Raw genomic sequence first — 15,819 nt, forward strand, 5'->3', positions numbered from 1 at the left:
TGAACTGTGTGGAATGGGGTGTTGGTTGACAACATTTCATGCTTATGTTTAGAGATGAGTTTATTGTAGGGTGACAGCTAAGAGTTAAATTTCTACCAAAAGAATACTCTAATGTTCACAGACCAAACACATTTGATAAACCTTCAGCTTAAATACATTGAACCAATATTAAAAGCACTTGTGTTACATTCTTTAAAAGCAATGCAGTTTTAATGTTACACATTATGTAATTTGGCAACTATAAAGAGGGGAGAAGGGAATTAAAAGTGTGTTAAATTTGTGTCTTAGGCCTATATTCCTTTTTGGAACTATTAGAAAAACTACAAGTATAAAAAGATTTAGACACTGATTTTCTAAAATTAGATTCATTTGCATATTTACATAAGTACTTATATTTTAATTACACTATAGCTAAAGCACTAATGAATTTATTACAGTCACAAGTCATGGTCAATAACAACAGAGCCTATAAACAGTAATAAGCATCTGACATACTGGTGGTTTCTTAATTTGTCCAAATCCAATTTCTATAGATGATATTCCATTCAGCACACCTTACAGAAGCACACCTTTGCTATCCATGAATGATGCCTTGACTCACCTAAAACAAAACAGAATATTTTGGGTTAAGTGTGAAATATAGAAAGAAAGCAGGAAGGAAATGAAAAAGTCAGGAAGAGAGTCAAGGAGCAAACTACTTATAATTTCTATATTTCTCACTTATCCATGAAACAAAGCTAAATATTCTCATCTAGTAAGTGAAGTCCCATATATTTTATTATACATTTTTAACAAGACTGCCTTTAAACTTCCAGTACAGATGAAAATTTTCTACACACGAATTTGAAATTAGTAAACAACCATAAATTTCAAGCAGCTTCACTCTCCTAGTGAAATCAGAAATTAGTTTTAAAATGTAATATACTTTACTGAAACATGGTTTGAGTTATAGAATTAAAATCATGAATGTTCCAGCTGAAGGCATGTTTTTCAATGTAGGCTAAAGTATCACTTAGTTAAACTATCAAACTTGTTGGAGCTGAGCTTGGTTAACTGCTTCTTATGCTTTTTAACAAATGATGTGGCCACATATATAGTAACTCACCATTCCTACTGGCAAAACTCAAGAAGCTGATTACTTGGTTTAGTTATAATATCAAATATTACACATACAACTTATAGGCTTGAAAAGTATATGCCCAAAAAAGTCTCTCTTGGTAAAGGAGACTTCAAAAACACTGACATTGTTAAATATAACTAGCAGAAAAAAATAAACATTTTACTACTGAAATTATTCTTTTAGGAATTTTTCGCATTAACCATTAGGAGCACTCTTCATGGCTATGACTGATGAGATACTCACACATTCCACATTTTTTCTGCTTCATGCATCATCATCAGCCATCTCCAACACTCCAGCCCTGAATCTGTCCTACTTTCTGCTACCTGGTATTTGCTGGTGATTCATGAGCCAGCATAGTAAAAGAAAAGGGGGAAAAAAAATCTACTTTGCCTTTCCACAATGCAGTATCTCCTGGAAACTGTGAGAAATCTAGTTTTGTTCATCAGATTTACACAAATGCAATATTGACAGTGATGTACATAGATCCATACACATAACATGCTGTATAAAAACCACTCAAATGTTCTATTAATGGAAGAATGCATCTGATTATAAACTACTTCAAATGACATGAAAATGCTTAACTGAATGCCCTTTTAAAAATTATTTCCAAACTTGCTCCTGTCACTATTTTCAGCTGAAGCTATATTTAATGGTACGGCTGTTCCTTGTGTATTAAAAAGTAAATTTCTTAATTTTCTGGGCCAATATGGTAATTAACATATTATGATCTCTTATTAGTAGTTAGATAAGATTCATGAAAGTCACATTAAAAATTTTTAATATCATGAGTATAAAGATGAGGGGAAGAACTATATTTTATTATATCCTGTACTCTAATTTTCATTAAGAACAGTGAACAAAAGTCAAATAGCAAAAGATGAATCTGAACTATTTTTGTGATACCTTCATTCAGGTTCAGAAGAGACCTTCGGACCAAGTGATAGTACAGTGAGTAGGGTATTTGCCTTGCATGCAACAGACCCCGGTTTAATATCTAGCACCCCATATGGAGCTCTGAGCCCTCCAGAAATGATCCCTGAGTGCAGAGACAGGAGTAAGCCCTGAGCACTAACAGATGTGGTCCAAACACCAGAGAGAGAAAGGGAAAGAGAGAAAAGATCAAGGGGGAGAAAAAACATAATGAGTCCTAAAATATACTTTTTTAATTCTGTCATTCACAGTGGTGTCTCCATACTTCTATTACCAGACATCAGTCATTCTCAGAGTTTTCTGGAATGTTTAAATACCTATGGAGCAGCTGCAGATTTCAGATCTAAGCCAGTGGCTTCAATCTGGGATTCACCTGTGCTTCAAACTCCTTGCTAATAAATTATACCAAAGAAAAGCACAGCTTGAGAGACCTTCACCAATAAAACAAGACCTCCAGGGTCAAAGGAATAAGAATGCTTGGATCTGAAGTTCCTTTGCCAGCCTTAATGGACTAAAGACACCTAGATATACAGACCAAAACAACAGAGAGCTCACAATGGCATGATGAATAAAGTTGTGTGCTCTAGAGGCCAGAACTGCCCCAGCAGGCATCTGTTTGTATGGTGACTTAGAAACATACCTCAGCCCAAGTTAAATGAACTGTCCTCTTCAACTCAGTGCTTCAGTACAGGAGATGCAGGATGTCAATGTAAAATAATCATCTCCATGCTGAATCCCAATCCTCTCCATTCAAAGATGATCAATTAACAGTCAATCTTATATTTTCATTTTTTTCATATAAATCTATATTTTATATTCATATAAATTTATATTTTCATATAAATCTAAAAAGCTGATCTTTAAAAAACTTGATGCACTTTCAACTTTACCTTTTAAAGAAAATGTTTTAGCTATTCTATGCTTTTGAGTTCTCTGCATATGTAAATGACTGGTATTAACAATAGAAAACCTGAGATATGAAGAAAATGATGTTTAGGAGACATTCAAAGAAAATAATTTTATATGTAGAGTATGGCTTACGAAGCAATATTCTTGAACATTGATTGAACGGGAAAATGATATTTTGTCACATTTTCTATATGCTATTCAAACAAACAGGACTATTTATTCAAAATGATAATAAACATATTACGCATTTTAAGAGCATAGATAAAACTATGTAAGGTCAATATCCATTATAGCTAAAAGACTGAGTAAAATCAACTTTACAAAGGGAGGGGATTCTGCATATATGTATAAAAAATATTACAAGGAGTTTAAGATTAGTTACAATATTCTAGATGAAATGTAAGAATGATGTATTTAAACACAGATTTAAACACTCTTTCCAAGAAAGGAGTAAGGGGTGGTATAGAATATTGCAAATCTAAGTTTAATTATTGAAACATCGCTATAAGTTGAGACATCTTCCCAAGCTTATCTTTTATGAAACCCAAAGTTTATTTTTTTCACTTCTAACAAAGGCTGATAACATTACTCATACGTGACAAATAGGGATAACTAAGGTAATTATAAGTCACCAAAATAATATCTAGGGTCTTGGAGTTCCTACATTGGAATGGTTCAATGCTTCAAAGTTAATTTGGCCACATTGAAAAGTGGACATTTCACACAGTTCAAGAAAGGCCCTTAGTACCATCCATTGCATATATCTTCTTTGTTTCCAGTTTTAAGAATTTTTGCCTCTCAAATGCTTATACTTCAAGGAAACATGTGCTTTCATCAAAATATTTCTAACTAAACAAGCACCCCTGTCAGAAGTGTCTTAATTTCTTATCACAGAATTTTATCCACACAAGGAGCGATAAATAATTCATGTCACTGCCTCTTTGTTGTGTGTCCCTGAACTGCACAGAGCTGGAAGGCTGACAGCTGTGTCAGAACAAGCACCAAAGATCTGATATGACAAGTGAGTAACAAGTTTCTTTCAGTTCATCGTGAAAGAAGACAATGGCCCAAAGTGCAAAAAGAAATCCTGAAACAAAATAATACTGCTTCTTTCTTTTTACCTAAGTGTTTGCTATGAGCTTATTTCCAACCCACAAGCCCTGGTCATTTTATAGGCCTGCCCAGCCCCCTTTATTCCTCACACTCGCTTGGCCATTTACGCCTGGCCACGGATCAATATGAGCAATTCTTGGAGAAATACGATGTCTCCATGACAACCAAGCCACAAATTCTCAGTGGAAGGCAGCGAGACCAGGAGAGAACTCTCTAGAGGTTTCTAGGCCTATAAGGCTCGATGTCTTAAAATGCAGGAATGGACAGAGGAAAAAACCAGAGTAATTCATTCTTTATTACCAGTTTAATGATGTTCAACGTATAGAACAGTACTCACTTTTTAACTTAGGATTCCTAATCAGTAATTGTACTTTCTAACTAATCTTAATTTTGGGATACATCCATTTGTTTATAGTCGTCAGTATTGTATTTGAACTCACTACAATTTCACTCACATTGAGGCAGAATGAAATTTTTTCTACTTCTGGAATGGTATAAAGTTGATATGTTCTTGCCAAATATAAGAAACACTTAGGTAAAAACCTGCCTCCCGGATTTATCTGCCTGACAGTTAGATAAGTGAATATTAGAAAGCATTTATTATTCAATAAACGGTTTAAAAAATCTTTATTAGAAGTAGGAAATTTTGGTCAAAGATAAAGGTAATTTAAAAATAAATTTTAAGAGAAACTTGATGACACCACTACTCTCTCCCTTTTTGAGTGGGTCAAACCCACATTTGTCTTTTAGATATTATGACAGGCAATGGAGCTAATGCGTTGGAAGAGATTTCTGTCATGACGGAAGATGCCATTTCTCCATTCCCTGGGATGCTAAAGCAAAATTGTGACTGGGAAAGAACACGCAGCCCCCACTTCATCTCTCAAAGCATCTTGGTGTAGTGAAGGGGACTGAAATACAACGCCATCGCCACTGGCTCTAGTGGGGTTCGGAGATGACTTAGGGGACTTGACATAGATTGCAGACTGCACCTTTCACTGAAAATTAAATCTCAGTCGCTCTCCTCAGGGAAGGATCAGGGGACTGTTTGCAGCTGCCCCCTGTCAGCGAAGACTACAAGATTTGGAAATCTCTTAACTAAGCTGACAGGCCACAGAAAGGATGAATCAAAAATCAGATACATAGAGCAGCACGCAAAAATGCAAGAGGATGGACGGTACACAGTGGCCTGAATATGGGGAAGAAACACATGCAGTGTGATGAAATAGTTAACTCATTGATGGGAAGAAGGTCACTTCTAGCATCTTATGATTGCTATACATGTCCATTCAACTTTGACAAGATATTTTTCCTTTTTAATTAGCTAGCTGCAAAGACTAGCATGCTCCCCTCCCCCCCCCCCAAAAAAAACTAAAAGAGAATCAGAAATCTATACTGAGTAATTTCTGGCTATTTACTTTCGATACATTTTAATCTACTCTTTCTAGAGAGAAAATACCAAGAAACACAACTTGGCAATGTTAACTGAACAAAGTAGAACAAGTAGTTCCATTTGTTTTATTTTGGTCTAAATCATTGAAAAAGGCCAATCAATCATTACTGTTAGGCTTAGAAAAGTAAGTAGAACATGAGGACGACAATATATTTCCTCTCCAATTCTCCACTTTCATTTCATAAGATTACACAAAATATTTCAAAGGTTGCCATTTCTCCAGTTTCCAATCTCTGCCCCTGTTAACCAGTTTAGCCTAAAGTTAATGATAATGAACTAATATAATAATGCCAGCTTTTCTTCTCAGTCATAAAGCCTTTGTACTTCCTCTAACTGAATTCTTGATGAAAGAGGAAAAGATAACAGCTCCACATGGTGACCCCTGGAGGTGATCATTAATTTGACAGAGCAGCTGCTAAGAGAAAGCTGTGTTACAATATCATCTCCGTCCACCCCCATCACAATATCATCTCTGTCCACCCCCTTCCAAGGACCCCAAAGTGTGTCAAACTTATCATTTAATATTTGACTATTTTCAAATGGCTTTCACCTGGACTCCTGGACTCCTCCAAGACACATCTGTCAGGCATGTCCTCGGTCTCTTGGAAGTTTGCCGAGGTTGAGTTGTTGTCATGCTTCACTGGACTGACTGGAGCTATGAGAGAGAGAGAGAGAGAGAGAGAGAGAGAGAGAGAGAGAGAGAGAGAGAGAGAGAGAACACAAGGGATGAAAAAGTAGTAATAAGCAGCATTAAAACATTTCCTTTCAGGTCCACAGATAGTTAGAGGGACATACTATGCAAACACAAATAATAAATTGCAATAAAATGTATCCTCTAAGTATGTATTGGCAGACATGTAATTAGTTGAAAAATCTATAGATGAGACTTTATCTTAGAAGAAAAATAAGTTCAGGCATCAGCTTAAAAGCTACAAAGTAACAAAGTGATCGCTTCGAAGTAGAAATCGTATTTTTAATGCATAAATCTAAAACAATATAGTCAATTAATGGCAACAGGACACAGACTTCTGTCTAGTCATCAGCCTAGTCAATTAGGAAGACAACTTGGAAGCTGGTGCAGTGGTTTCTCCCTTGTCTCACAAATCACAGCTGATAAATTCTTTGCGTGCATTTTGATCCTCTTTCATTCAGTTAAATCTAAGTATCAAATACCAAAACCATCTCCTTGATAGAGACCATAAAAGGAAGTGTATAAACACCAACAAATACACCCCCACACCACAGGCAATGACACCTGGGGTTTGGGATGGTAAATCTGAAGATAACTTGTCATAGATTCAGTTTTCTGAGTAGGAACTGTCAACAGGTACAGAAGCTAGCATGGCGATCTAATATTTCCCAAAAGCACCTTACACCATTTGTTCTAGCGTTCTGTTAGAAAAACATAAATTAAGTCTTTGCATTCTCTCACAAGTTAAAATACTTGGTCTCAATTGTCTGACTACGTAACAAATTCAGATTACATTACTACACAGAAACATTCATCAGGAACCATGGCCACTGTCTTCAACACAAGCTCAAGAATAACAAGATGAAGCAAATTCTCAAAGACAAAACCCATGTCATATAATATAAAAAGTATATAAAAATATATATATAATATTTATGATCCAGGATTTTTCTCTCTGAGAGATGGGCTGCCTCCAACACACCCAAGTTCTCCTCAGGTCTAGACCTCACAAAAAAAGATTCAACTTATCAGTGATGAAAGCAGTAAATCCACATTTGTGGAATAAATATGCTTGTCGTCATGGGACAGTAGATCTGACTGCACTCATAAAACCTTCGTTAGAAGATGATGGAACAAATACAGAGGCCAGAGCCTGTGCTACTTTCCAAGTGGAACGATGATACAGAGGAACCTTCCTGAGCATTCACAGATATCCACCCCTCCATATCACATCTTATTTGCACAAAGTGTGCATAGTATGCATATCCAAAGCCCTGTATATACACAGTTTTTTGGCATTTTGGGGTCACACCCAGCGATGTTCAGGGGTTACTCTTGGTTCTGCATTCATAAATTACTCCTGGTGGTGCTTGGGATCCCATACATACCATATACACACACATAGCCAGGAATTGAAACCGGCTCAGCCGTATACAAGACAAATGCTCTACCCGCTGTACTATCACTCCGACCTTGTCTATACATACCTTGAAAGAGGATCATTGCCTAAATCTGTTCTAAATATTCCCTTAAGTTTTCCCAGTAACCTTCTAAGGACACAAACTCTACTTCTCTTTCCTGTGGAAATGTGAACATAGAATTTGATTTCGCTGCTTCTCGAAAACCTTTTCTTGGGGACCAGGTATAAGGAGATGAAAATATAGCTTGCTTTGATTTGAAATAGACACCACTTTTCATTTTGTGTTTGAATTTTCTGGGGAAGAAAAAAGGTAGTAGGGACCATGCATGCATCCTTTATCAGTGTTTTGTGGGTGTCAAACAGTACTTTGGTCATAAAAAGTTTCTGCATTTTTTTGGAAAAAGCAAAGAAAATGGATGAAGCAGATGTTTCACAAGGAGATGAGCATCTACAATAAAATTCTCACCAACGAACTTACCTTCTGTGTGCAAGCTTCTGATCCAGGTGGGAATGGACTTTTAATTACCTTTGGCTGTATCAGTTGAGTGTTTTGGATAAAGAATGGACTATTTCCGGATGGTGTTACGGGTTGGAAGGGGAAATATCTATGACCTATATAATTATTAATGGAGCTTGCTTTAATTTAATTTTTCTCTCTTTAGAGAATACTTATAGAAGTTATTAATCCATAGTTTATTAATCTGTAGTTTAGTTCATAAACATTTTGTGGAATGTTTAGGTGGGACAATTAAGTACGTCAAAATTGAATACTATTTTATAATATTTTTGGTCAAAATTTTTCATTTTTTAATATTTTTTTCTTATATGGTCTAACAAATTCATTTTTGATACATTTATATAACTATTTACAATTAGAAATTAATTGTATAGTGATAAGTTAAATTTATTAGTAATATCTAATAGGTAGTAATCTATATTTATATATACAAATACACTGCATTTTTCATCCCATCCACTATTCTCATACATTTTTTCATACATGATTAACTTTCACATGCTCATTTGTTTATTCGTTGTTTCAACAAAATTACTGTTTATTCATTGCTCCAGCAAAATTCTATTCTAGACATAAGGGCTTCGTGGCATTAAGGCATCAAAGTGAGATACCTTGCACATACTGATGCTGATGATGTGTTCTCAGGCTCAACTGACATCTCAAATCTATCAAGAAAATGAGATTAGACTTAGATTTAGCGCTAAGATCTTCACTAAAGCAGTTGTTTTTGTCTCTCTTAATGTTTTTGGTGGGTGTGGTTTGTATAAAGATAGAATAAAAAGTTGTTTACAGATACTTGCTTAATTATACTTTCACTTCCAAATGTGTGATGATACAAACTGTTCATGTTTCCTGGGTAGTTTATAGAGTATACAATTAAATTTCTTTTGAAGTAATACCTATATTCTGTGGACTGGAACACCAGACACTGGAGAGGTTAATTACTGCCATTCCACTTTTCTTTTTTGATAAGCTAACCACTGAGAATGTTCTTTTGGGTGTTTCAAGTGATGCTTCATCATTAAATTCTGACAGGATATGAGACAAAAGATTTCTCTAATAAATTAAGTTTTTAAAAAGATAAAATCAACAAATATCTATTGTTATTTTATGAGTAGAGCTGTAGGCTAGAGAAGGTAAAGGGTAAAATAATAAAAGAAAATTTGGTGCACTCTCATACAACTTTATTTAGTTGACATAGTATAAAAGTAATGAGTAGGTCACTGAGAGTCAATTTTCCAGGAGTGACAAGTTTTTAAAAATACATAAGCAACTCTCCCAAATTGGTAGACCAAAAGTGAAACTTGAATTTTACATATATCACGATCACAATCATCCTGTTGTTCGTCGATCTCCTCGAGCAGGCACCAATAACATCTCCTTCTTCCTAGCCCTGAGATTCTAAAAGAGCCATTTCAATGCTCTTTCAGGATTAGGAGAATGAGACCCATCATTGTTACTGGTATTTGGCATATTGAGTACGACACGGGAAGTTTGCCAGTCTCTGCCGTGCGGGCAGGATATTTTTGGTAGCCTGCCAGGTTCTCCAAAGGAAAAAATAAGATGTTGCGTGGCACAAATGCAGCCGCACGCTTCCGGGAGCTGGGTTTTATAGTCTCTGCGTCTTGACCAACCTGGCTCTGGTGGCAGCTGGTGGGTGTGACGCCAACCTACTGGAAGATTGGGGGGGGGGGGGGGGGATTTTGGGTAGAGAAGGCCCAGCCCCAATCCGAGTAGGCTTGGAGACCTCAGCCCTGGGACCCGCATGCCTGGGTTCCTCTGCCAGTTCTTTCATGCATGAGGCCCGTCCGGACGTGTGGAGAGTGGTCCCAGCTTGGCCATGGCTGGCTCCAGAGGTCCTCAGCTGCTAGGGCTCTGTTCAGGGTGGGGGGAGGGGGGAGAAACTCAACCCTCCCTCCTGCAAGGGGTCCCAGTGAGGACAGCCAGGCTCGGAGGCAGAAGACATATATATATATATATATATATATATATATATGTATACACACACATACAAACATATATTCTCTCTCTTCTATCTTGGGGGTGCACACCTAGCATCTGGCAGTACTCAGAGATTGCTATTCCTGGTTCTGCACTCAGAAATCACTTGTGGTGAGGCTTGAAGGGATTACATGAGGTGTCAAGGATCAAACCTGGGTTATACACTTGCAAGACAAATGCCCTATGAGTTGTTCTATTGCTCTGGCTATAATGAATTATCTATTTCTGAGAGGGAATATATACTCTTAGTCTGAATTTATTCAAGGCAAATAAAAAGGTATGAGCTGAGCATGGCCAAAGAAATACATTAGCCTAGTGTCACAAATGATTCCTATGACAGAATATTGCTTCCTACTTTTGTATGTATTTTTAATTAACCTTTCTAACAACTCTTTGAGCTTTTCCCGAACTATGGTAGTGGCTAGTACTTCCCACCTGTAGATGTTCGCCAGCCAAGTTTTTCCTTTCCCTCATCAATAATTTGATCTTTACTGATGGTGGGCCCATTTATCACAGTAAGTCATTTCACTATAAATATTGACTTGTATTTATCAATACCAAAGTCCATTTGTAGTTAGTCACTAAAGTTCTTGAATATTTTCAGTAGTTTTTGAAGATGTATTTTAAAGCTTGGCAGAGAAATACTTTTGACATCGATAAACCGAAAATGGTTGCAAGGCTCATCTTTAATTTAAAATTAACTTTATTCCCTCTACAATGGATGATGATCAACATTTAGGGAGCAAGGGGGAAAAGGACAAACTTCTCTTGACAGTTCTGTCACTAAAAGACATAAGGCAACTCCATTTCCTCATCACAAAACTCAAAATATTGACAACTGAAAGCAAGAGAGAGAGAAAGTCCATACATTTTGCAAAGGTGAGTTGGATTATGAATGTAATTCCTTTACATCCTAAATAAATGAATGGCTCAATTGTAGACAATATGAAACCAGTAAATTTGTGGGTGGGGGGGTGAGTGGTTGGGTCACAGTTACCTCTGCTTAGGCCTTACTCCTGCCTCTCCACTAAGGGATCCCTCCTGATGGGATTTGGAGGTCCCTACAGGGTGCCAGGGATTGAGCGTGGGTCAACTGCATGCGAGGCAAATGCCTTACCTACTTTACTCTCTCTCTGACACCAAAATCAGTAATTTTAAAATAATATTTAACTGTGGGAAATAGATTAAGGGACTAGAGTACATGCTTTGAGTGCATGAGGCCCCAAGCTCCATTCCTGGCACTGCAGAGACCTCTGAGATCACTGGGTTATTGTTGGTGGCCCCTAGAACTGCTGGATGTGAAGAGCACCACATCCTCAGACTGAGCACTAAATCTATACGATGGGCCAATCCTGGGAATGGATTTAGAGAAACTCAGAAACTTGTAGGAGAAACACTATGGCTGCTGTGGAAAGTGTGGAAAAGGGTTATGAATGATTATCTTCCTTTGCCTTGTTCTTGTCTATTTGGTTTCAATTTGCCTCAAAAAATTCCCTCTTTCATTTTCTCAGCGTTAGTACTGTAGCACTGTAGCACTGTCCTCCCATTGTTCACTGATTTGCTCGAGGGGGCACCAATAACATCTCCATTGTGAGACTTGTTATTACTATTTTTGGCATATCGAATATGCCATGAAGAGCTTGCCAGGCTCTGCAGTGCAGGCAGGATACTCTCAGTAGCTTGCCAGGCTCTCCGAGAGAGATGAAGGAATTGAACCTGGGTCAGCCACATGCAAGGCAAATGCCCTACCCGCTGTTCTATCACTCCAGCCCTTTCTCAGCATTACGATATTTAAATGTGGTGAGGCCTAGGCAGAAAATTACCCCAGGAAATATCTCCTGACCCACAAGAAAGAATGACTCCTGGAAAAAAAAAATCTTCATCTAGTAAGAGTCAGAGCACCCCCCCCTTTACTTGAACTCATATCCCCCTGAGAAATCGAACTTCTTGAAATGAAACAGAAAGTAGTATCAGTTGCTTACTCGATCTTTTAAAGCAATGCTTTATTACTTCTAGTTAGCCCCTCCTGTTTGCCCATGATAAACTCAGTTTTGTAGAGCAGTTTTCAGGTTCTGTTGCCTTTGGTCATTTGTTTGTCCCTTGCAATGTTTCCTTATAACTTACATATGAGAGTGAGATTTCTGTACCTGTCTCCTTCTGATGGACTTTATCCAACAGGATATACTCTCGTTCCATCTATATATGATTGCACTGGTTCCCTCTTGGCTTTGGAAGGACTAAGGAATGAAAAGTTTCTTAATTACCATTAAATGACTTATTAAGCTTATGAAGGAAGATGCTCCTTCATATCTGTATACTGTGATTTGTATTTTCCTCAATTCATGTGTCTTAAATGGAAACTCAGTGCAGTCCTAATTCTGTATATTCTTTCTTTTTCATGAGTTGTTTCAGTCATATATTGAACAATACCTGTCCCTTCACCAGTGTACATTTCCCATTACCAACGTTCCCAGTTTTCCTCCCACCCTCCCACCCCTGTCTCTATGGAAAGTGCTCTCTCTGTCTCTCAGTCTCTCTCTGTCACTGTCTGTCTCTTTGTCTCTGTCTCTGTCTCTGTCTCTCTCCCCTTTGGGCCTTATGGTTTGCAATACAGACACTGAAAGGTTATTAGGTATATCCCTTCACCCACTTTCAACATTCAGCTCCTGTTCAAAGGAATCATTTCCTCTCCAAGATTGCTTGGAGTGGGAATGGGCTCCTCCCCCCATTTCCCACGTTTACCAGTAGTTTGGCAACTTCCCTTGGAATCAAATAATTTCATCAATGGCCATGATCCAGAGACTTAAAAACAATGCTCCCAGAAGAAAGCAACATATACCTCAACCATGAGTGAATCTGCTGTATTTCAGAATTTTAGAATTCCTGGAACTCTCATACTCTACACCACCACTGATGTACCAAGCATAGCAAAAAAAAACATGTCAGTAATCTCTTACACAAGGGCTTAATAGCTCCAAGATGAAATTCAGAGATCTTCACTCGCCTTCCTCTAAGGAAACTTTATTGGATCATTTTTAGTGGATTATTAATAACATGCAATATGAAATTAATTGTTTTGGTTCTGCTTTGGGAGGCATGGTTTAGGATCTGGGATGGAAATATTTAGAAATATGATGGTGAGAAGGTGCAATGGTGGTGGGACTGGTGTTTGAATATTAAATGTAATGAATTATTGTGAACAACTTTATAAAATAATTTAAAAAATCAAAGTGATCATTTCCAACTATTACTGTCATACTATTCCCTTCTCTATCCTAATTGCCCTTTGCCCCACACACTTGTGGCAAGCTTAGAACTATTGATGAGTCCTCCTGGCCCCTGTTTTCCCTGGCCTTGAATATTAGTCTCATATATATTTTTTTTAATTCCCACAAATAAATGCAGTCTGTTGAATTCATCCGTTCCTCTCATTTCACTCAGCATGATATTCTATATGACCAACCATTTTTAAGCAAAAACTAGAAATTGAGTTCCCATTTGACCCAGTGATACCACTTTTTGGAATATACCCTGAGGACCCCCCCAAAACAGCAGAAATGCCATCTGTACTTCTATGTCTATTGCAGCACTGCTCACAAGCCAGAATCTGGAAACAATCCCAGTTCCTGAGAACAGACGACTGGATCAAGAAACTATGGTACATCTGGAGAATGGAATACTACACAGCTGTTAGGAAAAATGAAGTCATGAAATTTTCTTTCTATTCTTTTAATATGTAAAGATGGACTCATTCACTCCATTTGCCCAAGTCAAGGCTGTCATGAAACCAACCCTAATAAAATTATCTATAACACTATCATACAAGAACATTTTAGATAGACAAGTTAGGGGGTAATTATGACAATGAGAAAATATGGATAGTGGGAAACAGCAAAGGACAGTAACGTGGAATGAAGAAATCTTTCATTTCTGCTGAATTTCCTTAGTCCTTACCTTCAGTTACCAAGAAGAGGCCTCCCTAAGTTCCTCCATGTGTCTTTAAGCACCCCATTCCCTTGGCAACTATTCCCCCACCTTCCTAGGAGAGGCATGGCAAGAAGTTCAGTAGGGATCTTTTTCTTTTTTAACACAAAATTGCAATAATTTTTATACCTTTGGTCCTTAAGCATTATAAAATAAATTTCAGAGTAAATTAATTTAAGACACATTACTTATCCTCATATTGATTATTTTTTGCTGTGTGGCACTCCCAGCATTGTTCAGGGACTGCTCCTGACTCAGTGCATAAAGAACCATTTAGTATCAGGGACCAATCCCATGTGTCTGCATACAAAGCATGTGCTCTGGTCCACTGAACTACCTCTCCAGCCATCACTATTCTTTTTCCTCCAGAAAACTATCTATTACTATTATTTTTCTATTTTTATATAATTTGGCATAGGAAATAACTTAATATGCAAGAAGCATATATTGTTCAAACATAGTTGAATAAACTTAATCCTAGCTTTCTGTGTTAAACCAGAGCCATAGTTAAATTCAAAATTAAGGTACTCTGGGACATCTTATATGAAAGAACGCCTTTCATTACTAAAGGTAAGTATAATTCATAAGTGTGCTCTAAGAATGCATATAAATTAAAAATTATAGCTTTCTTTGGGTGTTTGCCTTGCATATGGCTGACTCAGGTTCAATTCCTAGTATCCCATGTGGTCCCCCAAGCACCATCAAGAGTAACCTTTGAGCATTGACAGATATTGGCCAAAAACAAACATATAAAAATAACAGTTTTTGTGTTATTTAGGCTCTGTAAAAGTGTCTGACTTTTAAAAACGAGAATCAAATCCCATAGTAAATTCATAAATCCATTATTTTTGCTGCCTATAATTAAAAAATATACTAAACTGAAACAGGAAGAGATTTCACAGGGAAAGACAAATAAATTCCCACATATTGATAAATTGAAGAACAGTGGATAAAGGGAGAATTTTTTTTAAAAACTATAGTAAATAATTTTCTAGTTCGCATTTGAAAACTAGAAAAATGTCAGAAAAGCAAGACAAGCTTTAATCAAAAGTACTATTCAAGAATACATAGGAATATATTTTACATATGAATTTAAGATAATGATTTACAGCATAGGAAATTTAACCCATAGTAATTAATATTTGCAAAACCAAGAGCAATGTTTTTTTAAATCAGTAGAAGAAGCTATTCAATGGCATTACAATGAAATTCATAAGAGCAGTAACCTTTGCATAGTCCAAGCCTAAGATGACACCATCAAGTTGGGGAGAATGGTTGGTCATCAGTCTCGCATTCCCAGCTGATGGTTGTCTCAATCTCAGGGGAAAATGTTTGTCTCAGATGGTTAGTCAAGTGTCAGAGCTCTTTCATCCCCTTCGATAGGAAATGGAAAACAAGGAAATCAAATTATCTAGTCTATAGCTTCGTTTTTCTAGTTCTTAGTCAACATTAAGAAGGAGGCAACAAGAAAAAGGTCTCAGTTGCCATATATTGTTTTAAGCCTAGTTACTCTGAATGGAGTTTCTTTTTATTTGAATAGCGTCAAAATGATATATTTATGTTTAGAACTTACTTAGATTGAAGTAAAGATGTCTGGTTGTTAAAAATGTATTATAATGCATTAAAGATAAAACCATATTATAACGTATAATAAATACAATTACATAAAGGATAA

The 15,819-nt window shown here is 36.9% G+C and overlaps 1 protein-coding gene across 1 annotated transcript in view; it reads right to left on the bottom strand.

Moving 5' to 3' along the window:
- Positions 1-545: 545 nt before the first annotated feature.
- Positions 546-15,819, bottom strand: part of WDR72 (WD repeat domain 72) — a 224,983-nt gene continuing 209,709 nt past the window's right edge. The window contains exons 19-20 of the mRNA XM_056115668.1: positions 6,082-6,186; positions 546-601 (exon numbers count right to left, since the gene is read on the bottom strand). Of these exons, the coding sequence (XP_055971643.1) occupies positions 546-601; positions 6,082-6,186 (161 nt within the window). The remainder of the gene's footprint in view (positions 602-6,081; positions 6,187-15,819) is intronic.

Source organism: Sorex fumeus, unplaced genomic scaffold (assembly GCF_029834395.1).
Source record: "Sorex fumeus unplaced genomic scaffold, SorFum_2.1 ptg000029l, whole genome shotgun sequence".
Lineage (NCBI taxonomy): Eukaryota > Metazoa > Chordata > Mammalia > Eulipotyphla > Soricidae > Sorex > Sorex fumeus.